Source organism: Anomalospiza imberbis, chromosome 1, assembly GCF_031753505.1.
Source record: "Anomalospiza imberbis isolate Cuckoo-Finch-1a 21T00152 chromosome 1, ASM3175350v1, whole genome shotgun sequence".
Classification (NCBI taxonomy): domain Eukaryota; kingdom Metazoa; phylum Chordata; class Aves; order Passeriformes; family Viduidae; genus Anomalospiza; species Anomalospiza imberbis.
Genome location: NC_089681.1, coordinates 120943998 through 120971540, shown reverse-complemented (window position 1 = coordinate 120971540; position 27543 = coordinate 120943998). Strand labels below are relative to the sequence as shown.

The window sequence follows — 27543 nt, the reverse complement described above, 5'->3', positions numbered from 1 at the left end:
TCCAGGCTGAAAAACCCCAAATCTCTGAGCTTTCCCTTGTAGGAGGTGCTCCGCGCCACTAATCATTATGGAGGCTGGTGATTTTGCACTTGACAAAGAACTTGGGCATATAGTATAAAAAAATTTGAAGGGACAAAATTTGCACAGGTGCACCAATTTTTTTTTTTTTTTTCAAAATCTGAGTAAGTCTAACAGGCTTTGCCATGGAGGCAGATCTATTGCAGATCTACCATAGCTGCCACGACCAGCTTCGGCTTGCCCAGCTATCGCTCCGAACCAGTCAGGCTGAGCGGGGCCGAAGCCTCAGGGAACAAGGGCACAAGCATCGCGGGAAAACAACAGCACCACGGTAATTCATCTGCTTTTAATCCAACAACAACCAGCCTAGTCCAGCACAGCGTGCCGAGGACTGACTCCCGCTCCGTGAATCCGCAGCGAGGCTGGGCGCTGACGCCTCAGGTCAGACCCGCCCCGAACCGCGCCGGAGGCACCTGCCGGGCACCGCCGCCACGCATGCGCGCTCTTCGCCACCGCCGGCCCAGAACTACATATCCCGGCGTGCTGCGTGAGCCCACGGCTGCGGCCGAGCCAATGGCGAGGGGGGAAGCAGTTCCCGCCTCCACGCAGCAGGTGGGGACGCAATCCCCGAGCCACCCTTCCCCCGCCCGGAGGCGGAGGGCTGGCGCGGGAGGCTGTTACAAAGGAGCACAGAGGCGGCAGAGCTAACAGGCCCTGGCTGCCGTGTGGAAGCCGCAGGGCCGTCTCCTCCCCGCTCGCCGCGCAGTCGGGGAAGCGGGCGCGGGGGCCGCGCCTCAGGGGAAGCGGCGGCTCGGGGGCTTCCCGCGCGCTGTCAGTTACGAGCGCGCGAGGCGGGCGGGCACCACCGGGTTGGCCGGTGGCCGCGCGCGGCCCCGCCCGCCCCCTCGCCGGATTCGCTGGCGACCGGGGCGCGCGCGCCGTCCATCATCGGCCCGAGCCGCGGCGGGACCCGGGGCTGAGGGCTCGGCCGGGCCCCGCCCCGCGCCGCCCGAGGCTCCGCCCCCCGCCCGCCCCTCCGCCCGGTGCTGTCAAGCGAGCGGCGCGAGCGCGGAAGCCCGGGCCGCCCGCACGCCCCCGCCCCCGCGGAGCGCGCGCGCCTCGGCGGCCACGCCCCCTCCCGCGCGGCGCGGACGGGCAGAGGACCGGGAGGAGGAGGAGGAGGAGGCGGCGGCCGAGGGCCCTGGGCTGCGGCCCGCCTCCGGCCCGCCCCCTGTGCCTGCGGCGTGGGGAGCCGGCCTGAGGCGGAGCGGGGCGACCGAGGGGCCGGCGGCTGGGCTCGGTTTCCTGCTCAGTGGGCGTCGTTGGGGCCCCGGCGGGCCCCGCCTCCGCGCCGCCCACCCCGGGCCCCAGCTGTCACTCAAGGCGGCGGGCTGAGGCCGGCGGCAGCGGCGGGCGGAGAGAGAGGCAGCTACGCCACAGCCCAGCGGCGGCCATTCGTGGAAAAATAGGCCGTCCCGCTCCTCCCAGCTCCGGCTGCGACCGGCCTTCTCCCCGCTACCCCCACCCCACCCTCCGCCTCCTCCTCCTCCTTCTCCTCCCCCCTAGAGCGGCGCCTCAGCGGGGCATTAATGCGGGATGAGCGGTATGTAACCCCCTCCCTCTCTCCCTCCTGTGCACACCCCTCCCTCCCTCTGCTCCTCCCTCCACCCTTCATCCCCCCTCTATCCCGCCCTCCCGGGTTCCCCCTTTTCTTCCCTCTGTTCTCCCCCTTCTTACCCCGCTCTTCTCTCGCTGCCCCTCCGCCCATCCGTGCTGCTTCCTCTTATGCCCCCTTTCTTCTCCTCCTCTCCTGCCTGCCCCTCCGGCTTGCCTCCTCCGTACCTCCCTCCTCCATTCCCCCTTTCTTCGCTAACCCTCCCTCCTGTGCACATCCTTCCCTCCTTCATTCCTCTTTTCCTCCCTCTTTCCCTCCCATGCACAACCCTCCTCCTGCCCCCTAAAGCATCGGCGGCCACTCAGTGGCCGTCGATGCTTTAGGGGGCAGGAGGAGGAGGAGGGTTGTGGGTGGTTTTTTCCTGCTGTCTCTGGGAGAGGAAACCAAACCTCCCCTTTCTGGGTGTTAACTCTCCAGCCCCCATGGGTTGGGTTTCAAACCACGTTTCTTAGGACTCGTTCTTTTGTAATAATGATTTGTACTGTTGTTTGTATGAAGAGGCAAAAGCGACAAGCTGGGAACCGAAAAGGATATGCTCGTAGGTTTTGTTATTGTATAAATGAAGGTGAATAATTAACCTGTTACACTTGATATTTTTGCAGATCAAAAGAAGGAGGAAACTATGCCCACAGAGGGAGAGAAATCTCCCGAGGCAGAGAATAACAACAATAATAATAAAAAAGGGAAAACTGGAGGCTCACAGGTAAAGAACACACACCCGAATAGGGAAGTGCCCAAACTATTAGCATTTAAAATGAAATGTTCAGCTAACAGCATTTCCTGCTCAGGGCATCTTTCTTTGGGTTGGATGAAGCACAGTTGGTTGGGTGCAGTGTTTTTACTGCCTGGACATGTTTGTTTGGTTGCATTTTGCAGTGATCAGCTGCTTTCCATGTAATAGAAACATTTTAATTTTTTTTCTTTATTTTGAGTGGGGAAAAAAAGACTGAATTGATGATGCAGTTGAGGTCTTGGCTGTCACATAATCATTGATAATTAGAGACTTGAGAGCACTATGTTTAAAGATTATTTACAGCAATTCATAGTTCCTTATTCAGAGCTGTATCATTGGTCTCTAAAGCACCTTTTTTTTTTTTTTGGCTTCCTGTGCAAACCTTAATGCTGACTTCTGATGCTTCATACTTGCACTCTTGTCCTGAATCCTTTCTATTTTCTCTTTTTATGGATAGGATTCTCAGCCTTCACCTCTCGCTTTGCTAGCAGCCACTTGCAGCAAAATAGGAACTCCTGGTGAGAATCAAGGAACTGGACAGCAGCAGATTATTATAGACCCAAATCAAGGTTTGGTGCAGCTTCAGAATCAGCCACAGCAGCTGGAATTGGTAACAACTCAGCTTGCTGGAAATGCTTGGCAGCTCGTTGCCGCTGCTCCTTCTTCTTCAAAAGAAAATAATGTTGCTCAGCAAGGATCTTCTGTTGCCTCAAGCGCAGCAAGTCCCTCCAGCAGTAACAATGGAAGTACATCTCCTTCAAAAACCAAATCAGGCAATTCATCTACAACGACCCCTGGACAATTCCAAGTCATTCAAGTACAGAATCCAAGTGGTAGTGTCCAGTACCAAGTGATTCCACAGGTTCAGACAACAGAAGGTCAAATCAATCCATCCAACGCTACTGGTCTACAAGACATACAGGGTCAAATTCAGCTTATTCCTGCAGGGAATAATCAAGCTATCCTCACAACTGCAAACAGGACAGCTTCAGGAAATGTTATTGCTCAAAACCTAGCAAATCAGACAGTTCCAGTCCAAATTAGGCCCGGTGTTTCCATACCATTGCAACTGCAAACTATTCCTGGTACTCAGGCACAAGTTGTAACAACGCTACCTATAAACATTGGTGGGGTAACCCTGGCTTTGCCTGTGATTAACAATGTTGCCACCGGAGGAAGTTCAGGTCAAGTTGGCCAGTCTACTGAGAGTGGAGTTTCCAATGGAAATCAGCTGGCGTCTACACCTGTCACTTCTGCCTCTGGTAGTACCATGCCAGAGTCTCCTTCCTCATCTTCCACTGCTACAACCACTGCCTCAACATCTCTGACTAGCAGTGACACGCTGGTAAGCTCTGCAGAAACAGGCCAGTACACAAGCACAGCAGGCAGCAGTTCAGAGCAGGCGACTGAAGAGCCTCAAACAACTGCTACAGACTCTGAAGCCCAGAGCTCCAGTCAGCTTCAGTCCAATGGACTACAGAACGTCCAGGATCAGTCAGGTTCCCTTCAACAGGTCCAGATCGTAGGTCAGCCTATTCTGCAGCAGATACAGATCCAGCAGCCTCAACAGCAGATTATCCAGGCCATTCCTCCACAGTCATTTCAGCTCCAGTCAGGGCAGACTATACAGACCATCCAGCAGCAGCCTTTGCAGAATGTTCAGCTGCAGGCAGTAAGCCCAACTCAGGTGCTCATCAGGGCTCCAACTTTAACACCGTCAGGACAGATCAGCTGGCAAACTGTGCAGGTTCAGAATCTGCAAAGCCTTTCAAATCTGCAAGTTCAAAATGCTGGGTTACCCCAACAACTAACCATTACTCCTGTGTCTTCAAGTGGTGGCACAACCATTGCCCAGATTGCTCCAGTGGCTGTTGCTGGTACCCCCATCACTCTGAATGCTGCCCAGCTTGCTTCAGTACCTAATCTTCAAACAGTAAGTGTTGCCAACCTGAGTGCTGCAGGTGTTCAAGTTCAAGGAGTTCCTGTTACCATTACCAGCGTTGCGGGTGAGTGGTCTGACAAAATTTTGGGGTTTTGCTTGTTTGTATGGTTGCTTTGTGTTGTTCGTTTGTGGCTTTGGTTTGGTTTTTTTTTTTTTTTTTTTTTTTACTATTACAAGAATACCAGATGACTTTGGGTTAGCACTCTTTCTTCAGAATTTTCTGTAATGAACATTAAACCCTTAACTGTGAGGAAATATCTTACACTTATCACTAAAATTCAGATTTTAAAAGATCTGACATTTTTGCTAAACATTGAATTAATATTACCAGTGGTGTCAGTTGAAATGGAACTGTTTGTATTTGATAAACTACACTTAAATATTTCTGTCCTCCGTCTTACTAAAGACTTGTAGGCTCCAGAAGAGAACATGAGACTTTACTGTTAGAGCTTTGTTGTGTTTAAAAGACAGCACAAAAAAAGCTTTTTCCAACCAGGCAGTATTCCTAATCTTCTTTTGGGGATGTAGAATGAGAAGTGGCAATATGTGAGCTGGGATACCTTGAGTCCTGGCATGCATTCATATGGAACTACTCATTGCATTCTACACTAGCTCATAAAGTTGTTCCCTTAAAAGTTTGAGTTCTGCAAAGAGATTGAGGGGAATAAGATGTGCTTGCACATAGTTTCTGTGGCTTGCTTTAAAATAAAAAGATAAAACCAACTGGTGACTGTACTTCAGTACTTGCTGTTGAACTTTTGATATGTACTATGAAATGCCTGTTTGGTTATACTGGTCTAATAGTTTGGAAAGGATCTATTAAAAGGTTCTAGGCTGGATAACTGTGTTTTATGGTAAATTCTGTGCAAGGTCTCTGCAGTGTCCCACAAGGACACCTCTTTATGTAAAATTTGCTGACTTTTAAATGTTTCAGATAAAACTTAATTTAGGCAGGAGTTATCTCTGTCAGCTTGATAACTACTTACCTAAGCTTGGGTTTATGTCATAGAAGTAAAAGTCTTCTATTGTAGTAGTTACAACAAACTCTTCTCAACAACAGCCTGACTATAGGCACCGTTTTTTACTATAAAGCTGTTAGAAAAAACACATCATGTTTAACTGCTGTCAAGTCTGCATAAGCAAACATTAGTATCATATTGACTCTTTAAATGGTTTGGCATCATATGCTATGATGACAAATGTTTAACTGGGCAAAAAATCGTTCTTTTTGATTGAAATGTTTTTGAGGAGACATTACTAACATAGTTTAGTATGTATGTACAATTTAGTATAGTACAAATTTGCTATTGGGAGAATTTTGTCTGCTATGGTACTTCTCATGGCTTGTTGAAATACTAAGAACTGAGTTAGAAGAACTAAACCTGGCTTGTTTAAGGAGTGTCATACAAGCATTAATCTGGGTAATCAGAATTAAAATCTTGACCTTGTGTTTAGCTGTAATGGTTCAGAGAGAAGTTTGGTTAGCTGTAGCTGAGCAGCTGCAGTCCTATTTACCTTGGAACACTTGTTTCCTTGATAGGAAGGTGCTGGTTGATGGCCTTCTTAGGCAGAAGTCTCTACTTTGGTAGGGGACTCCATAGGAAGCCTGCTTTGGGAACAGCCTAGATTTGGAGGTGCTGGAAAAACCTTTCTGCATATAGGTTTTTTCTCTGCTTACTAATGGTGTACTACTATTCAGTACACACTAGCAGGTATTAGAGCAAGAGATTTGGAATATCATCTTTGTTGGTTATATTGACCCTACCCGTGCTTGCATATGATGTCTTTTGGAAAATTAAGGGATTGAGATTGGTAACTTGAGGATGAAAAAAGGGCAGTGAATCACAAATATGGTCCTGGACAAGCCAAGCCTTAGTCATACAGTGTTTGTATGCTAACTAGACTACATTTTGTGACCACTGAGTTCCTCTTCATTGTACCCACTCTCTCCCGCCCTGCTCCCGGTAGGCCTTATGGCTGTTTGATTATTTCTTGGCAGCAGTGAATCATAGAAACATAGAATAGTTTGGATTGAAAGGGATCTTCAAAGGTCATGTAGTTCAACCCCTCTGCAATGATCAGAGACATCAGCTATATCAGGTTGCTCAGAACCCCATTCAACCTGGCCTTGAATGTTTCCAGGGATGGGCATCCACCACCTCTCTGGGCAATATGTTCCAGTATTTTGCCACCCTCACTGTAAAAAACCCTCTTTCTTATGTCTGATCTTCACCTACCTTCTTTCATATTAGGGCCACTCCCCATTGTTCTGTCACTGCCTGCCCTTGTAAAAAGTTCCTCTTCAAGTCTCTTGTAGCCCCCTTAGGTATTGGAAGGTGCTATAAGGTCTCCTTAGAGCCTTCTTCACTTCAGACTAACAACCCCATTTCTGTCAACCTTTCCCCATAGAAGAGGTGCTCCATCCCTATAAGTATTCTGACATTTTTTTCCTTTGTCAATTAGGTCCTATTTCTCCCCCAGGACTTGATGTTACGGAGAAGGAACAAGCTTTTTGAATGCAAGAGATTAGTTGTCATTTCCTTCCCTTACTTATCTTTGCTTCTGTCCTAGGAAACTTCCTGATTCTACACCCTAGGAATGGGAGACATGGTAGAATGGAAAGGAAAGTGAAAAACATGATGTGCAGTCCTTAATGCTGTATTAAGATTCCAAGGAAAGAATGGTTATGAAATAGAAAATTGCAAACATGCTAAGATCTAAACTTTGCTTGCCTCCTAAATAGAATAAGCTGACTTGATCAGGGCTATTAACTTCCTTGGTTTTGCTGTTTTTTATTTGAAATGGTTGTTGTTTTTTTTGGTTTTTTTTTTGTTGTTATTCCCAGGCATCATTACAGGAAACCTTTTGAAAAACAAACAGCTCAGCTACCTCAATATCTGCAGATTGGTATTTCTTTTCTGCAGTACCTGAGCTTGCCAGTGTGAAGTGTCTTGAAAACCAGCTGAACTTTCCACAAGTAGATCATTTGCCACAAATGAGCAGTAGAAGTAGGTGTTAGAAATGAGCTGTGTGGAGGATGTCCAGAAAATTTTAAGGAGAAGGCTGAGTGAAGAACTCATCCCAAGCATTCATTCAGGTGCTCTAACTTTGTTAGGGGAAAGAAGTTACATTGTCCTTCAATCAAACCCCTTCAATCAAGCCAGTTTCTAGGGAAAAAACTTTTAAAATCACAATAAAAAATAACAATAAAAACTGGTTTTGTATTTGTGTCATATTTCTGTTCCATGAACAGTGGTTTTCCTAGTTATTTTCACAGTGAGATATTTAAGCACTTTTTTCTTTTAGTTTTTCAGTAGTTAATGAAATAGTAAAGCAGGAAAATACTTAATTTAAAAGTATAACAGAATTGTTGACTTACAGAAAATTTTGAGAAATGGGGGGAGTTGTGGTTTTTGTTGTTGTTTTGTCAAATCGATTCTAAATTCCAAAAGAGAAAAATTTCACATTGGGAAGAAAAACCTTAAGATCTTCTGGTAAATACTATATTTTGGTCTACCTTTCATGACCTTTCTTACTGAATGTCTACTGTAAACCTAGCAAGATGTATAAGTGTGTTTTTGGGGTTTCTTGTTCTATTTTTCAGTTAAAAGTAAAAACTGATCCTGGTAAGTACCATACTTAGGGTTATATGTTCCATGTGGTCAAAAACACAGGGCAAAGCAGAGAAGTTCTCACAATCTTTCACTTTCTGGCCTGAGGGAAAACTTCAATGTCAGTGATGAAAATTATTTTTTTACTGTGAGGGGTACTGAGTACTGACACAGGTTGTTCAGAGGAGTTGCAGACTCTCCATCTTCAGAGGTATTCAGAAACTGTCTGGACATGGTCCTGGACAACTTTCTGTAGATGGCCCTGCCTCAGCAGGGTGATGGAGCCAGATGCTTTCCAGAGGTCCCTCAAAGTCTACACCAATCTGAGATTCCATAAAATTTTATTCAGGTGTACAAAGTGTCAGTCAAAGGCATAATTAAATATACAGAAGAAAGTTTTATTCTTGTCCAGTTAAGTTTCTGAGCATTAAAACCAGATCTTTAATCAGTTGTTTAATTAAGAGGAAGACAAACAGGCTACATAAAAACCACTGTGGTTGCTTGAACATTCAGGGATTTACTAATACCTGCCTTGCTATGAGATCAGTACCTGTCTTAGCCTTTTACCAAGCTCTGCACTATGTATTTCTTCTCTGCTCTGTCAGTTGATTTGCACATGATTCCCTGTGGAGAGGGATAGCCTAGAATCTTATAGGTGGCAACTTCCTAAATTTAGTCCCAATGGTCTTGGGGAAAAGCAGAGACTGCAGAATACCATTGCCTTTTTTCAAGGCTTCTGCTCTGAGAGTTGCAGATGCAAGTTCAAAGGATTCCTGTCCCCAGCCCCATTTTAAAATAAGGTAGATTTGTCTAGATGTGTTAATTGGCAGTGTAAGCGACTATGTGAAAGGAACTGGTTTTAGTACTAGTTGATTCTAAGGAAAAGATACTCTTCGTAAAATTGTTTTGTTTGGATGGTTCATTTTGGTGTTTTTCTCTTTTTTTTTGGGGGGGGGGGGGTTTGTGGAGTTTTCTGGTTGGTTTTTTTGGTGGTGTTTTTTGTCCCTCAGAAAAATTCCCTCTTTCTTATGAGAAAAAAAAGTAATAGCTCAAACTTATATCTACCTTATTGATAGGTCTTAGAGTACTTTTGTTACATGATGATGGAGATGTTTTACCCCTACAAAAGTGTATTAGATTATTTTGTTTTAAAATAGTGAAAAATATTGTTTGTATTTTATGTATATTTGTTCCAAGATTACTTGTTTTAAGCAAAAGTTACCAGATTCCATCACCTTGAAACACAAGTTCAAGCCTTTTTCTTGAAGATGAGTGGTGACATGGCCTGAATTATGGGGAATTTGGAGTTCATCCACCAACCATAACCTGGAGCAATGACTGCTGTTCAGTAGAACAGTCTGTTGCCTGGCAATAGTAAAGCTGGAGAGTTTTAAATCTTTTGTAGGGGTGTGCGATGGGCTCCAAAATAGTTCTTAATGACTGTGAAATCCAATGCCAGGTGTTCTTATTGGGATACTTAAAAATATATAATGAGCCTTGCCATTCTGTTTCATACTCTGTAGTAATGTGAGCTACTAAGGCATTTCCCTCTTTGGCCAGATACTTTCACATCACTGTGACTAGTAGTTATGCAATTTGTCAGTACCTTGAGGTCTCCTGATTTCTTGTGCATTTTCCCACTTGTCTGCATCCAGCTTCGGCCTATCTTCAAGGCTTTCTCCTCTCTTTCCCTCTTTAAGTCTTCTTGTGTGACAGTCACTAGTTTTAGGACTTGCAGTTCAAAGACTCAATATATTGTTTAGACATGACTGTCATTCTGAGTCAAAGTTTGATGAGGACTTTGAAGCATTCTACCCAGTTCTTTAAACAGGAAAAAATGGATTAGATTAACTGTATGTCACTCAGTGACTGGAAAAAGGGAAACATCACACCAATTTTTAAAAAGGTAATAAATAGGCCCTGAGAACTAGTAACCAGTCAGCCTCATCTCTGTCTGGTATGATCATGGAACACACCTTCTGCCAGCTATGTCCAGGCATATGGATACAGAGGTGGTTAGAGACAGCCAACATGTTGTCCCAAATGTACGCCAAACATGGCTTTACAGAGAGCAAATCGTGCCTGACTAATCCAGTGGCCTTCTGTGCTGGAGTGACTGTATCAGTAGGTAAAGGAAGAGCTGCTGATAATAATCTACTTCATCTGCCATGTCTTTTTGTAAGGGTTTTTGACATAGTCCCTCACAGTAGCCTTGGAAAGATACAGATTTTATGGATGATAGGGGCGTTGCTGGATGGCCACATTCAGAGTTGCCATCAATGATTCAATCTCCAAATGTAGATCAATGATGTCCCTCGGGGGTCTGTACTGGGACCAGTACTGTCAGTATCTTTACTAATGATGTTGTGGGATTCTGTGAGCCCTTGGCAAATTCTCAGATGGCATCAAAATGAGTGGTGCAGTTGATGTGCTTGAGGGAAAGGATGCCATACAGAGGGGTCTTGGCAGGCTTGAGAAGTGGGCCAATATGAACATCATTGTACTTCAGCAAGGCTGAATGAAAGGTCCCTCACCTGTGATGGTGGAGTAATCTCAGTACAGATTGTGTGATGAAGTAATGGATTGAGAGCAGCTCTGTGGAGAAAGACTTGGGGATATTAGTAGATGAAAAATGGGATATGTGTGGCGATGTACACTTGCATCCCAGAAAACCACTTGTATCCTGGGCTACATAAAAACAAACAGGGCCAGCAGTTCAAGGGATGTGATCCTCTCTCTCTCTTTGCCACTGTTGTGAGACCCCCATCCATAGTAGTGTGCTGTAATCCCCACTAGAAGATAGACATGGATCTGTTACAGCTAGTCCCGTAGACAGCCATGAAAATGATCAGAGAGCTGAAATACTTCTTGTATGAAGATGGGCTGTGACAGTTGGGGTTGTTCAAACTGGTGAAGAGAAGGCTCTCGGAGCCTTCCAGATATACAACAGGATCTTGTCAGAAAGACAGACTTTTTACCAACACCTGTTGTCAGTGACAGCACGAGGGGCAGCAGTTTTAGGCTGAAAAAAGGGTAGGTTTAGATGGGACATAATGAAGAAATGCTTTACTCTGAGGGTGGTGAGATACTGGAACAGGTTTTCCAAAGAGGTTGCCCCATCCCTGGAAGTGTTCAAGGTGAGGTTGGGTAGGTCTTTGTGCAATGTGATCTAGCTGAAGGTGTTCCTGCCCATGGCACGGGGATCAGAACTACATGATCTTTAAAGGTGCCTCGTGACCCAAAACATTCTATGATTCTATGAATATAAGAATCAAGTGTTTCTGACCCTGTCTCATGCTGACTGCAGGTGATGCATCCAAAGAGCAGTGCTCAGATTCTCTTCCCTCATTCCTGCATATTCCTGAGCCAAAGTGGGATTTTTTTAAAAACAAGTTTAATAGTTCTTGATGGATTTTTTTTTTCCTCTGAATTTGTGTTTTCTGAGTCTGCCTGTTTTTTTATGCATTCAATATTTGTCTGCAAAATATTGTGTTTTAATTCTTGCATAAGACATGTTTTATTTAAAGTTCTTAAGTTCCTCTATTATGAAAACTTAATACCTGATTCATCTTCATACTACTCACAGTCTTCTATTACACCCTGTAATGTATGCTAGATTTTGAGGGAGGGGAAGTTGTTTAGTCTGAAGTCCTAAAATATTACACTTACATTGTTGAACGAATGAAAACGCATTTTTGTGACAACATATCCTGTGGGGCTCCTCTCGTGTTAATATAATAGTATGTCCAGAAACAGAACTCGGTGAGTGGTATAGCTAAGCAAGAAGGGATTCCTGTAGGTGGTAAGAACTTGAAAGGGGTTTAAAATAGCCACATTACATATGAGAAAACTGGCAAATATAAACACCAAAGGTGGAAATCAAAGAAGCTGAAGGATAGGGGTTGCATGATTATGTTTTTTAATAACATGCAGTGTTTTTCTGGATGTTCATTGACAAGCAAGATGCAGCAAATATCTTGAAAGAAACAAGCTGCAAGCTGTGGAATCTGTAGTAAAAAGATAAGTACAAAGTATTGAGCTGTCTTAAATCAAACAAACAAGCAAAAAAGGACTTAGTTTTTTTTTTGAAGTAAAAAACTGAGACAAAAAAATGTCTTAGTTTTTTACTTCATAGTGTGTGACTTGGCATTCTGAGAGTGTATGGGAGGAGTATAGAAATGTAGCATACTTTTTCCCAAGTCATGAAAAGTCACAACTGTTCTCAGACTGCCTTGAGCTGAGAATTGTTGCAGAACCACAGTGTTCTAAATATTATAGTGCTGGCATTATTTTCAGATATTTCAAAGTAATTACAGGAGAACCATTTAGTCTCCTAATGGCAAAATTGCTTTGGTTATGGGGTTTTCTTAAACTGAGATTCAATGCAGTGGCAGAAACAGTTTGACAACAAACGGCAGTTGAAAACAAACATTAGCCGTGGTGATGTTAGCACAAAAATAATTGTGTCAATATAGTGGTTCTGAACTTGATGCCTAAGGAATGTGCAATCTGCCTGTTTGGATAAGTTGCCAGTGGAGAATAACCTGGTAAATATGCCTTAGTAAAACTAGTCTTTTCTGCCTGACCTGTGAGTAGCAAGGCATGACTTTATCATTCATTCTAAAATAAGGTGGGAAGGGGAAGCATTTTCAAGTACCAACTTTTCTCATAATTGCGATGTAAAATAGGTTTATAATGAGCTGGTTTTATGCTATAAACTTCAATAACAAAATGTAAGCCTTAAATTTAAGCCCTGTCTTGAGAATGTTGGGTTTTGCTATCCCCTCTTTCAATCCCTGTTGTCAGAAACTGGAGCATAAAGAACAGGAAAAGTATTGGCTGAGCTTTCTTGGTCATAAAATACAAGGCAAGTGAATTGAGTGATATAGCACATCTTCAACAGCTTGTTAGTATTTTTTTCTTTGTTAAAGCATACTTAGATCTGCACTAAGCCAACCTTCTTGTTCTTCCATTACCACCTGGTGCAAGGGAAAGACAAGAAGCATATTCAAAATTTCATTTCAACAGCTTCTTCATTGTAACTTAAATTTTGGAGTTCCAAGTCTTGTATGATTATGGAGGTGGTAGATGAAATAAATAATTTTTACTGTTTTAATATATTAAAAAACATAATAGCAGTGGTGATTACTAAAAAAAGCTAACTGTATATGGAATGGGATGTTGTGTTCTAAGAATATTAATTTCAAGTAAAACAGTGTTATTATTGGGGGTTGCCCTGTGGAGAGCCAGGAGTTGGACTTGATGATGCTTGTGGGTCCCTTCCAACTCAGGATGTTCTATGATTATTGAGAAACAACTCTTTTTTTTTTAGTGGTCAATGATTTTAATGGAAAATTTAGTTAATAAAAGTAGCTTGATTTATATGCTATAGCATGGTAGCTTTGGAAGTAGTCAGGACTGCATTATGGAGTATAATTTTTTAAATTAATATTTTGCTCTGGTTATGACACATACCAAAACAGCAGCTCTGGACATCTCTAGTCTCTTGAGAAATGTGGCATCAAAGCACATGCTTAGTTTAGTCTGGGGTATGGTTATACAGTTATATTGATTTCTGTATGCATCCGTTCTTAACAGTGGAGTTTCCTCTGGTGTTTAATGCTGCTGGTGTTTAAGCTGATAAGTCATGCAGATTGATCAGTTGGTCATTGGGAAAACTGTATCACCCCTACATGCATATTTAATCTTCATAGATTGCAGACTAGTATTATTTTGTTGTAAAGAGAGAATTATCAGTTAATATCTTCCTGCCAAAAAAACCCTTGGGATACACATTAAGTGCAAGCCTGAATTTCCTTAATTATAGTTTCAAGTGATGATGTGACTGCTTTTCCCTTGAGAAAAATACTGAAGTTTAAGAAAAATGGGCCTTGATTTTCTTGTGTCTTTGATTATCAGGAAGTAACTGACAAAAACGTGGAGCTTTTCAGTTTGTTCTGATCCAAAAAACAAGACTAGGTAAACAGTTTTGTAGAATTAACAGTGTTACAGAAAATGTCAGAACTTTTATGAGTTTGGATCTTAAAGATTTATTTTGTAATAAATCTTTTGTAATTCTGTAATATGTGGTTTTGTTGGTCCTTGCCTGATGAAAGCTATAACAAAGTTTCAGTTTTTACATCTTTAATAAATTAGTTAGTTTTAATATTGGTCAGCCTCTTCATCCATTGGCTGTTAATGAAACCAGAGCTTGTGGCTCATGTTTAGTCTTGCTGTATAAGATCTTTAAAAATGTTTTATGAATCTTGTTTTTTTTTTTTCCTGATAATATCCTTTAAATTCCTTTTAGTCTCTTTGCTGTTTTTTTTTTATATTTACTTTTATCTTGATCAACATAATATTTCATACAACCAAAATATTTACTTCAACAAAATTCATGAACCTTATAGTCAAGTGTAAAATATGTAAGCCAGCTAAAGCATAGTCAAAATCCCATACTATCCACCCAGAAAAGCTCGCAGCCTACCTCCCAAAATCCAAATAGAGTACTGGAACCTTAGCTTATATTTTTTCATGTTAGCCTACTTCTGTCCTTTCAAGATTCAGTTATTACTACTTCATGGCAATACTCATAAATTGAATGGAGATGCAGAAAATGACACTTTTGTTGCCATATGGTAGAAGTGTGTAAGATATAATTTGATTTTTGTTTTGTTTGGGGATTTTTTGGTTTTTTTCAGTTTGTCAGTTATTGAGCTCCACAGTCAGACTGTGGAGACAGTCCACAGACTTCTTTCTAGTCCTACCCCTGTTTAAGAGTTAGGGGGAAGAGCTGAAGGAAAGAGCTTGGCCACATTATGTAGTGGCTATAAACTGTAGAATAATCTGAGAATTGGGGCAAGGGGATGGGGGAGAGGTAGATGTTCCTTAAAAGTAAATCTAAGAATCTCAATTTCTTATATCTGCTGCTAGTTTCCATGCAATGTGTCTGGTACTTTGCAGCACAGCTGGTATTTGGGTTTTCAGCTGTTGCTCTAAGTTTCAGCATGCAGGAAAATACTTGTGTTCATCAATGCAAGTATTCTTGGACATTCACTCTAAATATACTTTTTGACTATTTATTCAATAATGATGAAAGTCAAGGTTTTTTTGGAAGGTTCTCTTTTCAATAGTAAAACAAGTTACTTTTCTGATTCCATCTCCTTCTTTAGAATACTTAAAAGTATTTTCTTTTCATTTGAAGTCACAGTATCCAAAACAACCAGAGACATTGCCTTGCTTTAATTGAAACCACCAGTTGGTTGTTCAAGACTAAACTTTGTGAAATTGTAGCTCTAGCTCTGTGTTTGATTTTTATATTGGTTTTGTATGGGTCTTTCTGTGTTGTATTTCTGGTAGCTCTTTCCGATGTTTAATAAAGTAATAAAAAGTACACTTGCTTTCAGTTTAATGAAAGGTCTTACCAGCTGGGAAAACTTATTTTCTGGCTCAAAGTACTGAAGTGCCCTCAGGTTGTCCTAAAGCACTTGGGTAAAGCCTTACATTTTTGAAAAATCATTAAAGTAACTTGGTGAAACTTTTGGGGCATTGGATTGATTTTGTTTTGGTTACCAATATGATTCTTGCACTAAAGGAAAAAAAATCCATATTTTTAAAAATACTTAAACCCTTCTAACTTTATTGCCTTAAACTTCAGTCTTGAAGTGTTACTTTCAACAGAAGTTAAGCATAGTTATTATGCGGTTCAGTAATTTTTCATCACACTGAGACTTAAAAATCTCTTGAAAAAGAGTATAAAAAGTTCTTACAAATCTTGTCTTGGAAAAAGAATATAAAAGGATGTTTTCAAGCTTACGGTACCTGGTGTATGCAGGGCAAAGGAAGATGAGAATTTTTTTTCCCATTGCTTTCTATCAATGAGTTGTTAATGGGTGAGTTGCTGCATCAGCTCTGATGCCTGTAGAGCTTTGGAACTCTGCAGGCTGTCTTGTAGTAATATGCATTGAATTATGGATTCTAACTGCAGCCTTTTCTTTGCTTTTTAGAATACACAGTTGAACAAATTTTCTTCTTTGCAGCATTATCCACTGTAGCTCTAGGTACATTTTGCCAAGTGTTTCTCAGATTTTGCAGTAAGGTGCACCCTACTGAGATAACTGTCATTGATGCTTTCATCTTTTGGCTGCTAAACGTTGGTTGCACAATAGCAACAGGAAATGCATAATTTTTTTTGTTTTCTGAGGAACTATGTATCAGAACTTAGAAGTATCCTTTTCTAAGTCTTAAATTTCTTTTCTTTCCAAGATCCAATTTTCTAATGCTTTACTCTCATGATTTCTGTAGATCAATAATGTTAAGTCCTTTTCTTTCCCTTCTGCTCTATTTGCCTCAGAGAGTCATCTGAGTTTTGTGCCTGCTACTTCAGATGAATAAGAATAGGAAAGCAGGTGTAGTGTGTGGTAAAAGGAAGATTGGTTTGCTTAAAATGGATGGCCAAGTCTAATAACTAGTGGTCAGTCACTGGTTACATTTTAAGTACCATGCATTAGCTTTCTTAAATCATTCAAGGGCTGTTATAGTTTTGCAAATTAATTTTTAACAGAAAATGTAATTGATATGTGTGTGTGTGTGTATTATTTGGTTCCATAGTAATTACTTAAAGTTGTTAAATTTTCTTGCATGAATGTGTTGCAAACTCATGTTTGGGAAAGTATATGTGAGTTTTACCTGCTAAGATGCAATTTTACTGCAAAATTGGAATGCTGAGCAAGTGATGCTGAAGAATAAAATTATTTATCTTGATAATCCTATATCTCATGTTAATAAGTAATGTAGTTACTTAATGGCTTAAATGGGAAAGATTAGTGATTAAGATCATGCAGGTTCCTTTATCTGGAAGTTTAAAACATTTCTATTCAGTTATAATCATATTTGTAATATTGCAGTAAGTGAGACTTCTGTTGCACTGGATTTGTAAAGTAAATACTATAACAGGTTTCCTTGCTGTATGCATTTTCTCCTATGGTCAAATAGTTACTTTTCAATAGCAAGAGAGAATTTATGCCTGAGAGCAAATGAAATGCAATTTAGTATCAATGTTATTTTGTAACATTTGGTTATAACTTACCTTTCTATCCTGACAGTATGTACAATAAAGCTCAGACATATGCAAGTTCAGCGATAATTTTTTAAATCAAGATATTTCACAATTTCAGGAATCATTATTAAAGAAATCATGGGAACTTGAGAAAACTTTCTCTATTCCAGAAGCAGATGTCAGTGTGCAATGACTGCTTTCACAGCTCATACAGAATAACATACATGAACTGAAGTGTGATTTTGTTCCCTCACAGACTGATTTGTTTAGGCCTCTTTCTGAAACGTGTGCTGAAACATGAGATGTTGTTACTGAAGAGTTTGAATATGAATGGTGAAGTGTAGAGATATCTTGTGGTTTGGAATATGTCAGGAAGAAGCAATTTCAAGTGATCTCCTGATTGTAGCAGCATTTCTGGAAGGCTTTAAATAGCATTTAATGCCTCTAGTAAGACATTGAAAGGAATAGTTTTAATAAGCCTTTTTTCCTCCATCTAGAAAGTGTCAAGAAGTCATTCTCTTCCTGTATGAATAACATTATCTCAACCACCTGTTTTAGAGTGAGCAGGTTTGTTTGTTGGGTTTGTTTATTTTTTTTTCTCAAATAAGAAGCCAGTTTAGACGTAGATACTTTCAACTGAAAAATCCTCTGTTTTAAACTTCTAGAAGTTGCTCTCATTTAATTTAGTAGGCTGCTGACAAACTCATGTCAACGTTAAGTTTTCTCAGTATCTTTTCTTTAGTAGAGGTGATTTCAGAAATAATTACATTCTCTTATCTTCCATTTATATTCCCTTTGTTTTTCTTCCTCTTTAATAAGTGCAAGTGATGTAAAAGTTAAATCCCCTAGTGATCCATAGAATTCTAGTGTATAATTTAAAAAAAAAATCCCATACAACTCAAGACTATAGCAGACTCACTTTGAGATTTTGGGCATGTTCTGTCAGTTGTTTTGTGAAAATTTTCTGATTTTTCTTCAGGAGAAAAGATATTTCAGCTGGTCTAAAATACACTCCTATTATTCTCAAAGAACAAAGACTTTTATGTTTAACAGCTTTAAAATAAGAATAGATTAATTTCTACCCTGTGTATTACTAGTGTGCTAGCTTGTTGGAGTGCTCTCTCAGGAGTTAAAAACAAAAATTAAGTCCAGTAGTTACATTACTGAACTTCCCAGTCTTTTTCCTCATAACTGCTTAAAGCTCTGACGAAGAATAGTTATTGTGTATGTGTGCTTTCTTCAGTTACTCTTTTACCTCAAAAAACTAAATTTGCTTATTGAATGTTGTGGCTTGGTTCTTCAAATAAGGTAATTTGCATGATATTTTGAGAGCTTCAGAACCTTCTGTTCTGAATTTAGTAAGTGGAATTCAAGGGAAGGGAGTTTAAAATAGTGACTCCATGAGATTAATATAAAGAAGAAAAACAAATATGCATATTAGAAAGTGTTATAACTAGTTAATGCTAGCTAAAGAGGAGTCATCTTATTACTGTTTAACTGAAACCATATGGGGAGTGTAATTGTCTGCCTGAGCAACCTTACTTGGAATTGTCCCCTTTGTATTTTTATTGTAATTTTTCTCATTATTGTGAATAATTTCTACTCGAATGTGTCACTGCATTATGTTTAATAAATAGATTAAGGTTGTAGCTCAGTAGTGTGTATCCTGTATTCCAAGATATGCCCTGTCCTTACATGGGAGAAGGAAAGTTCAGAAAGGTAAAGTGTGTGTCAGCAGTGGTGCTTGATACTCTGAAGTGTCAAAAGACCCTTGTGTAGTTGGTTGTCTTAGTACTTGGACAGTGAACATTGGTTCATATGGAATCAGCAAAATATATTGGATTTTTAGAAATGCTGAGTAGGCTTCTCTATAAATGTTGATTTGTAATATCCTAGAATTATATCTTGAATATTAACCAGTAATCATGGCATGAGAAAAGGAGTCATCCTTCTCAGGATTCAGGTGTCTCAATTCACATCTTACTTGAAAAGCCTTGGTTTGACAGCTCTTGGTTTAGGGTGAATTTAGGGAGGAAGCTTTTGAAGGGGTCTCTTTAGAAAGTAGATTCAAGTGGTCCCTCCCCCAGCTGGTTTGGAAGGTAAATTTTCTTTGAGAGAAGTGGGAAAAATGGTTTTATTTAATGAGCAAAGTACTCAAAAACATTAAAAAATAATATTAAACAATAAAACCTCCCTTTGCTCTGAAGAGATGGTAGATTCAGAGTCTAAAGGTTTTCTTGTCGGCATGGCTTTTTTTGGGTTAGGAGCTGGCAAGACAGTGTCCAGGGTGGGGTAGGATGTGGGCCTCTCCATGCTGGGGTTTGCTGTCATGGATCCTCAGTATTGGTCTTCTAGACTGGAACAGCAGAGTTGAACAGTTCCTCTGAAGAAGGCACAGTCTAGAAAAAAAACTTGTTGTCTCAGCTAATGAACTAGAAGCTAGTTTAAAAGTAAAGAAAGACTCTCCAATTGCTCTTCCCAGCTACACAGCTGTGAACTCCAAGAGCACTCTGAGAGCCTTACCTTTCTCTTGCTGTCTGTGCTAGGCAGCACAGTCTGTGAGAAAAGGAATTTCACAGGAGTAAAAATGAAGTTTCTGCCAATAAATGGTGTGCATCTTCTCCCTCTCCCCTTCATTCTCTCTGGCCCTAGTTTAGCTACAGAGCCCTTTATGAGCAAACTACAGACAATGGGGGTACCAGTATACCACATCATAAAGTCACCTCAGGACAGCAGCCCAGGGAAAAGTTGCATCGGAACTTTAATATCAATTCAAGAAAATCAGAGAGAAAGAGATAATTATCTTCTTCAACTGACTTCTGACCAGTTTCAGGACTTCTTTGCTCCAATAGGACTTTGTGGCATAAATGGAGTCATCCTTCTAACAGACTGTAATAAAAAATTATAATTCTTAACAATGTACTCAAAAATGTGACTGATAATGAAAATAGAATAGGAGGCTGCAGTAGGTCACAATATCTGTTATATCTTTAACTTTTGTAGTGACCATTCACAGATGCTTCATTTATAGTGCTGTTCTGTGAATTAAAGGAGTTTGCCCCTTGGGTATGTTTAACAGATGGGGAGTGGATTGTGCTCTGTGAAAGGCTTGACACTGAGCAAGTTCTTCCTTTTCATTTACCTTTGGCTCACTAGAAAGTGCAACTGGTTTTTATCACAAGCAGTCATGTTACCATATGAATGTTATCATATTAGGATAAGCATTATATATATAAAAAAATTATTAGCCTTTTTTTGACTCTGGCTGTTTATAGCACTCAGTGTTCCAACAGTTTAACAGCCTGACAGGGAGTTGCCCAGGACCAGTACTTTCTTTGGAAGCTCTAGTATCCTCTTCAGCCACTGTTAGACCAAGGTACTTGATACTACTATTTACATTTATATCATGATGTTTTCTTACCCTATCATATTCTCCCCCAAGGAGTATCATGAGTGCTTTTCTTTCCTATTAAAGTATGGGAAATAAATATATTTCCAGTACATTGCTATTCTGAAAATAAAGACTTGGTTCTATCCTAAATATATGGGGACTCTGTACTCAAGGTTAAACCTGTAATTATTTTTTCTTTGCTGCTGATACCAGAATCCTTTTAGATTTTTTGTTTGTTTGTTTTAACTATCTGTCCAATAGCAAGTGGGGTTCAAATGCTATCTCTTATGGGCTTGTCCTTGTTCTTTTCAGAGAACTGAAAACACTCAGTGTCTGTCAGTATTTGTGGCCTTCTTAAAAGACAAGGAATTAATGTTTATTCATATCTAGGTAGATCAGATGCAGCTTCCAGTCATAAACTAAGGGAAATAACTGGGAAAATTTGGTCAGTGCTTCAGGTGAAAATAACCTGGTACTGACCTAGGCAGAAACCTTTATTCTGCTTCCTGTAGGCAGCAGTGGCCTTTAGATGACAACTCAAGTCACTTTGGGAGGTTCTCTGTATATCATGTTCTTCAGTACTAACCTTTGTGCATGTATGTATGTGGTGGTGTTAGGTGGTGAGTGTTAGATTTTGTCTCTGGCTGCTAGCATGGTGTTACACAAGATAGTCTGTGCAAGCATCTGTTGCCCCTCAGCAATCATGTGAACGAAGTAGTCATTGTCCCATGCAGGGTTATGTGTCAACTCACTCAGTAGCTGGGCACTTTAGGCTTCAAAGAGAGCATTCTTCTTATCCCCATTGGTGGTGTCTGTTACGGATGCTACAGAAGTCATTAAAACCCATTCAAATATCTCTGAATCATGTTATCCCTGAGGAATTTCTAAATCTTAAATGAATGCTTCAATACTGAGGACTTTCATGTCTTAAATATTGTATTCTACTCTAAAGAATTCTGGTTGCCTGTTACACTTTCTAAATAAGGAGATAGTATTTTCTGTAATTTCACAGTTGTATGAAGGCAGTGAATTTTTGAAAATGGCAGCATCTAATTATATTTTGTCCCATTCCTGTTACTAAGAGGGCTGGCATCTTGTCATATTGTGACTGCAAGTCATCTCTGTGTCAGATTTAGTTTATTATATGTATTTTCTAAGTCTGTATAGTACTAAATTTTAAAACAAACATAATATTACATTGTTGTTCAAGAAACTACTCTTCTTACCTATATTGGAATAGTTTCTTTTGCTTTAATATCAAGCCAGTAATCCAGATTTCCTTAGATCAAGAAAGCCAATGAGATAATGGACTTATGCAATGAAGCTGAATTCTTCGTTCATCAAATCAGTCTTGGTCCTTTGATCCCTTCCCTGGGGAGCCTGTTCTGGTGATTGACCACCCTCTCAGTGAAGAGCCTTTTCTTAATGTCTCACCTGAACTTTCCCTGGTGCAGATTCATGCCATTCCCTCATGTCCTATCACTAGTCACCAGAAAAGAGGAGAGAGGAGTTCAGCACCTCTCCCTCCACTGCCTCCCTTGAAGGTGTAGACTTTGTGGAGGTCACCCCTCAGCCTTCTCTTCTCCCAGCTGAACAAACCAAGTGACCTCAGCTGCTCCTTGTACATCTTGCCCTTGAGACCTTTCATCATCTTGGTCCCCTCCTCTGGACACACTCTAACAGTTTGATGTGCTTCTTGCACTAAGGCACCCAAACCAGCACAGAGTGCTCGAGGTGAGGCTGCACCAGTGCAGAGCAGAGCAGGACAGTCACATCCCAGTCACTTCCCTCCCTTGGCTCACTGCACTCTGCTGGATGCACCCCAGGGTACAGCTGGCCCTTTCGGCTGCCAGGGCACACTGTTGACTCATCTACAGCTTGCCATCAACCCAAACACCAGATCTCTTTCCCCAGGGCTGCTCTTGCTTCTTGTCCCCCCATTTATACATCTAACCAGGGTTACCCCATCCTGAGTAAAGAATTCTGCAAAACAACAGTCTCAGAAAAGCTTTGATATGTTAGCTTGTTCAAGTCTAGTTCCAAGTTTCTTTTTCATTCAAAAGTTCTTTTCTGGCTCAGTGTTGATTCAAGACAGATTGTAAGAGAAGTGACAATTCTGTAAGTGCCATAAAGCAACTTGTTAATTAGCTAATTGTAGTTTTCTGAATGCAGATATAGTTCAAAGGTTATTAGAGAGACATGATTTGGCAATTGACTGAACTATATTTCTCTATAAGATATTGCCTATCTCAGCTTTTAAGAAAAAGAATACATTTGTTAAACTAGTTAATTTTTCTTAATATCATCAGCAATTTGCAGTCGTGCGCTGTTTTAATAACGAATTACATTAAACTAGCAGGTAGGTAATACTACAGGAAAATGACTGGATTTAATATTTTGTTTGTGGCTTCCCTTAACATTAGATGGATTTTTTTCCACCTTATGTAAATGTGTAAAATTTATTTGCACATTTCACGTATTGAAATGACTAATAAAAGGTACAAACAAATTTTATTTTACAGGTCAACAGCAAGGACAGGATGGAGTAAAAGTACAGCAAGCCACAATAGCTCCTGTAACGGTAGCAGTAGGTGGCATTGCTAATGCAGCAATTGGTGCTGTTAGTCCCGATCAGATAACACAAGTGCAGCTTCAACAAGCTCAACAAGCTTCTGACCAGGAAGTGCAGCCTGGCAAGAGACTGAGACGAGTTGCCTGTTCATGTCCTAATTGCAGAGAGGGAGAAGGAAGGTAAGTGTAACTTTTATCAGTATATATTTAAGCATCTTATCACAGCTTGCCTCATTTGGGAACGAGATTGTCCTGTATTGCCTAGATTTTGAATGCTTTCTATTAGAAAGTACATTTGTGTGGGCTTTTTTAGACAGGGATTAAAATTGCCTCTATTAGCATGAAATGTTTCTCCTAATAGCTGGTAATGTTTTAGAATATAACTACTTAGCTGTTTAAATATGATCTTTTTAGAGGCAGCAATGAGCCAGGAAAAAAGAAACAGCATATCTGCCATATTGAAGGTTGTGGAAAAGTTTATGGCAAGACATCTCATCTTCGGGCACACCTGCGCTGGCATACCGGTGAAAGACCATTTGTCTGCAACTGGATTTTTTGTGGCAAGCGATTCACAAGGAGTGATGAGTTACAAAGGCATAGAAGAACCCACACAGGTTGGTCATCTCTCTCTGTAGCCTTAGTACAGCAAGTCTGAATCATAGTGGCCATAGTTAAACAATGGTATCAAGGTTCTCACTTACTAAGTTAGCTGAAAATTACCCTTAAATGTGAATAAAATAACTTTAAAACCAGGAAGTGGTAGATTCTAGTTTTCATTAATTTAAGCTGACTGTGAAATCATATAAATAAAAAGGGATCTATTCCATCTGTTCTTTTGTATGTAGGCTAGAAAGAGATGACCATTTCATCATAGATAGCTGATGTACATTAGCTGGTGCCTGATCTAAATGTAACAAATTTAGGTCAGGCATGTAGGATTGGCCATGGACCAGTGTTATTGTTTCCTCACTTGGATTAGCTCAGTCCTTAAGAAATGTATTAACCTAGTCCATACACTAGATTTGGTCTTCTTGGGAAATTACCTAGAGTTTCAAGTGTAAACTGATAAAGCAAAGTCTCTTAACAGTTCAGAAAGGAAGTGTTGGTCTCGTAAAAGCTGAAAAATTTTATCAGCCTTCATATTTATAGCCCCAGGAGAGTATCTCCCCCTCCCTGTCCCTCTCCCCCAACTTGGAGCACCTGATGTCTAAGCACGAATTACATTTGAGCAGTAACAGGATCTTTTGGTAAATTCAATTTGTCTCTCTTGGTGTAGATTTCATACATCTTCATGGAGCATTGGAATTCATGTTTCCAAATTTGTTTCCCATCACTGTAATCTCAATTTTTAAAGTATTCTTTAAAAATGCTACCAAGTTGTTATTTGAGTATTTTTACCTCCCTTGTTCTGGTAGGTTTATGGAAGTTTACGAAAATTCTCTGGTGTCCTGAAATTCAAACTTCTCGTCAGATGATCACAGCATAGCAAATACTTGTTGAGAACATTTTAGTAGTGAAGAGTAGGTGGCCAAAAGCCTGTGACTGAACAGAGCACACCTGGAAATGAGACAGATGGAAAAGGTGTTCTTTTAAAGAGACATCGAGTGTTGAATAGAATAGGGTGAGAATCAGATGATCAAGCAGTGTTCAGTGCTCTCTTTCAGTAACATTTTGGTTTTCTTCTTCTTTTTAAAAAGGTGAAAAGAGATTTGAATGTCCAGAATGTTCTAAAAGGTTTATGCGAAGTGACCATCTCTCGAAACATGTCAAAACTCATCAAAACAAGAAGGGTGGTGGAACAGCCCTTGCTATAGTTACCTCAGGAGAACTGGACTCTTCAGTTACTGAGGTTCTTGGTTCTCCAAGAATTGTCACAGTTGCTGCCATTTCTCAAGATTCAAACCCAGCAACCCCTAACGTTTCAACAAACATGGAAGAATTCTGAAAGGATCATTTATATGGACATCTAGTGCTGCACTTAAGTTTACATACCTTTCAGGATATGGAAGTGGGCTGGTAAAGTGGATTACAGAGCAGGAAATCTTTTTTTCGGTCACGACTTCTGTAAGTGTTCCAGTTTGGAGGGTCAGCATGGGAAGTGTACACCGGTGCAACAAGACAAAAATTTCAAAAATACAAACAGCGCAAATTGATGACTGGATAAACAGATAGAGGAATAGTATTTCCATACTGTACTTTTTTAGTTATATATCTGTATATTCCGTAACAATTTTAAGTGAACTTTACCCCCCTATTTTAGCACTGTATGTTAATGTGTTTATAAAATCTGATAGTATCAATGTAAAACTGGGTGGACCTTGACTAGGATTAATACCATTTGATGAAGGCACTTTGTTTTTAACATAAATTTGTAATATTTTAATGAGAACATCCTTTTCCCATAAGGCACAGCAAAACAGAACACAGGATGAACAACAGTGGACATACTTTGGGATTTTTACTCAGTCCATACAACACATCGGTTAATTTTGGCCATCTTTTCTCAAATTTTGGAATTACTCAAATAGCAGCTGGATGATGCATGCTGCAAAGTGGTTCTGAGGTGGGCCTCAGATTAATTTTGACTACTACATTTTAGTAGTGTGTATAAATGACAATCAGTGAGTTCTAATTCCTCTCTTCGTGTGGAGAGCTAGGTTATGTAGAGTTAGTGTAAACAGTAGGAAAGATAAAACCATAGAAAGATATTAACATATGATTTACAAAAGTAATGTTATCTTTATGTAGAATGAAACAAAATTGTGTCAATTTTTGGTAACTCATTTCATTTAATATTTCCCTTCCCATGGCGAAGAGGTTGGAACTAGATGATCTGTAAGGTCCATTCCTACCCAAACCATTCTGTGGTTCTATGATTCTGTATTTTAAATCATCTGTGGCCCATTTCTAACTTATAGATAACTTGAATCTTAAAAACTCGACCTTAGGTGTTTGATTGTTTTAATTTTGTTAGAACTCATGGAACTCAATCAGACAACTGAGTGTTGTCCAATATCTTCTCTCTGTAAATACTAGTTTATTATGTTGTGGTTAATGTGCTGAGTTCTTTGTGCTTTGACTTAATAGCCAAAGGAAAAAAGTTATCAGATTTTAATAGGGAAAGAGATAAGTAAGCATTTTCTCTTTCCCCTTAAATATTACCATCTCTTTTCTCATCAAGGATAATATGTAGGCTGGTAATAAATATCTGTTACTTATCAAGTCTTATATTGACCCTCCAACCACAAAACAAACTGGGAAAAGAGAAATATCATCTCTTTGGGACATGACTTTTGGTTTCAAAGGTTGGTTACATTTTCAGATGTGACAGTGAATACAGAGGAAATGTAAAAAAAAAAAAAATACAACAACAACAAAAATTGCATTTTCTGTGTGAAAATTAGTAGTAGGTACAAGGAGGAAAGATGGCCAAATATTTCATACTCAGGATTTTTAATTACTTCCCCTAGGCATAAATATAACCTTTTACATCTACAGTCACTTGTTAACAAATTCTCATTACCAGTTTTTAAGGAGATTTATACACCAAAATATTTTAATGTAACTGAAGGAAGTACAGTGCAAGAGGAGTAAGATTTTTTTCTTTCCCCTACAAATTATGAAAGGAACAATGTGTGTGGTAGCTGTTAGTTTGCAAGATATAACAGGTACCCTGTGCATTCCCTAAAGAGCATATACTTCTCATCTGAACAATTTATCAATCTTGTGGTGTTTTCTGTATTTTTGAAGCAAAAGAAATACCATTGTTTACACTGTGTACACTTTAGGCCAGCCCTTTGTAGCAAAATACTAAGCTGAGGGTATTTTATACTTTCAGTTTACATAAAAAGCTTTGAGATTAAAGGAAAACAATTTTACACTGTGGTTATAAATTTCAAGTTTCTTAAAGCTTTTTTAGACTTGTAACAGAGTCTTTAAATTTTAGTTGGGTTTTGTACATTATTTTGTATATTTTATTTAAAGTACTCTTAACTGATGTATCTGGATTTAAAATGTCAGAATCAATTAGGTGTTACATTTAATACAGATGAACATTAGGTAGTATTAACTGTTAATTTTATTATAAAGGAAATGAAACGTCAAAGATATATTTTATCATTATGCTTCACAATCAGTGCTCTACATTACTTTATGCAAAGAACTTTCCTAATGTTAATATCATATTTCCTAAAAGTTAACAGTTTTGTAAACTGAAGTTAACAAGCATTCTGCACAACCATTTCATATGTAATTTTTTCATGCATACTTATGTATGCAGATAGGAAACTGAAGTAATTTTTAATCTGCAATGAATCCCTATTATAGATGTATCCAAATCTAAATCTGGTTGGCTTCATAGCATCTCAAGTACATTAACTTGTGTTAGCAGGTGCACATTTTACCGCTGGAATTAGAAACATTCTGCCAGTCTGTTCTGCATACCATTCTGAATCCACTTTTCTGTCTTAAAAGGATCGTAAATTTCAATGTCCTTTATTTGACTCAGTGGGATATAGCTGTTGTAAGTAATAGGGCACAGATGT

At 39.8% G+C, this 27543-nt stretch overlaps 1 protein-coding gene across 2 annotated transcripts; it reads left to right on the top strand.

The window, feature by feature from the left end:
* Window positions 1-605: 605 nt before the first annotated feature.
* Window positions 606-26379, top strand: SP4 (Sp4 transcription factor). Of its 2 annotated transcripts, none has more exons than XM_068209228.1 (6): window positions 606-630; window positions 2296-2396; window positions 2884-4432; window positions 22951-23179; window positions 23414-23613; window positions 24697-26379. In XM_068209228.1, exons 2-6 carry the CDS (start codon window positions 2316-2318, stop codon window positions 24942-24944), a joined length of 2307 nt encoding a protein of 768 aa, XP_068065329.1. In that variant the 5' UTR covers window positions 606-630; window positions 2296-2315; the 3' UTR covers window positions 24945-26379. The 2 variants fall into 2 exon arrangements, with proteins under 2 accessions (XP_068065329.1, XP_068065324.1); XM_068209223.1 differs by lacking the exon at window positions 606-630 and adding an exon at window positions 1213-1621.
* Window positions 26380-27543: the final 1164 nt, after the last annotated feature.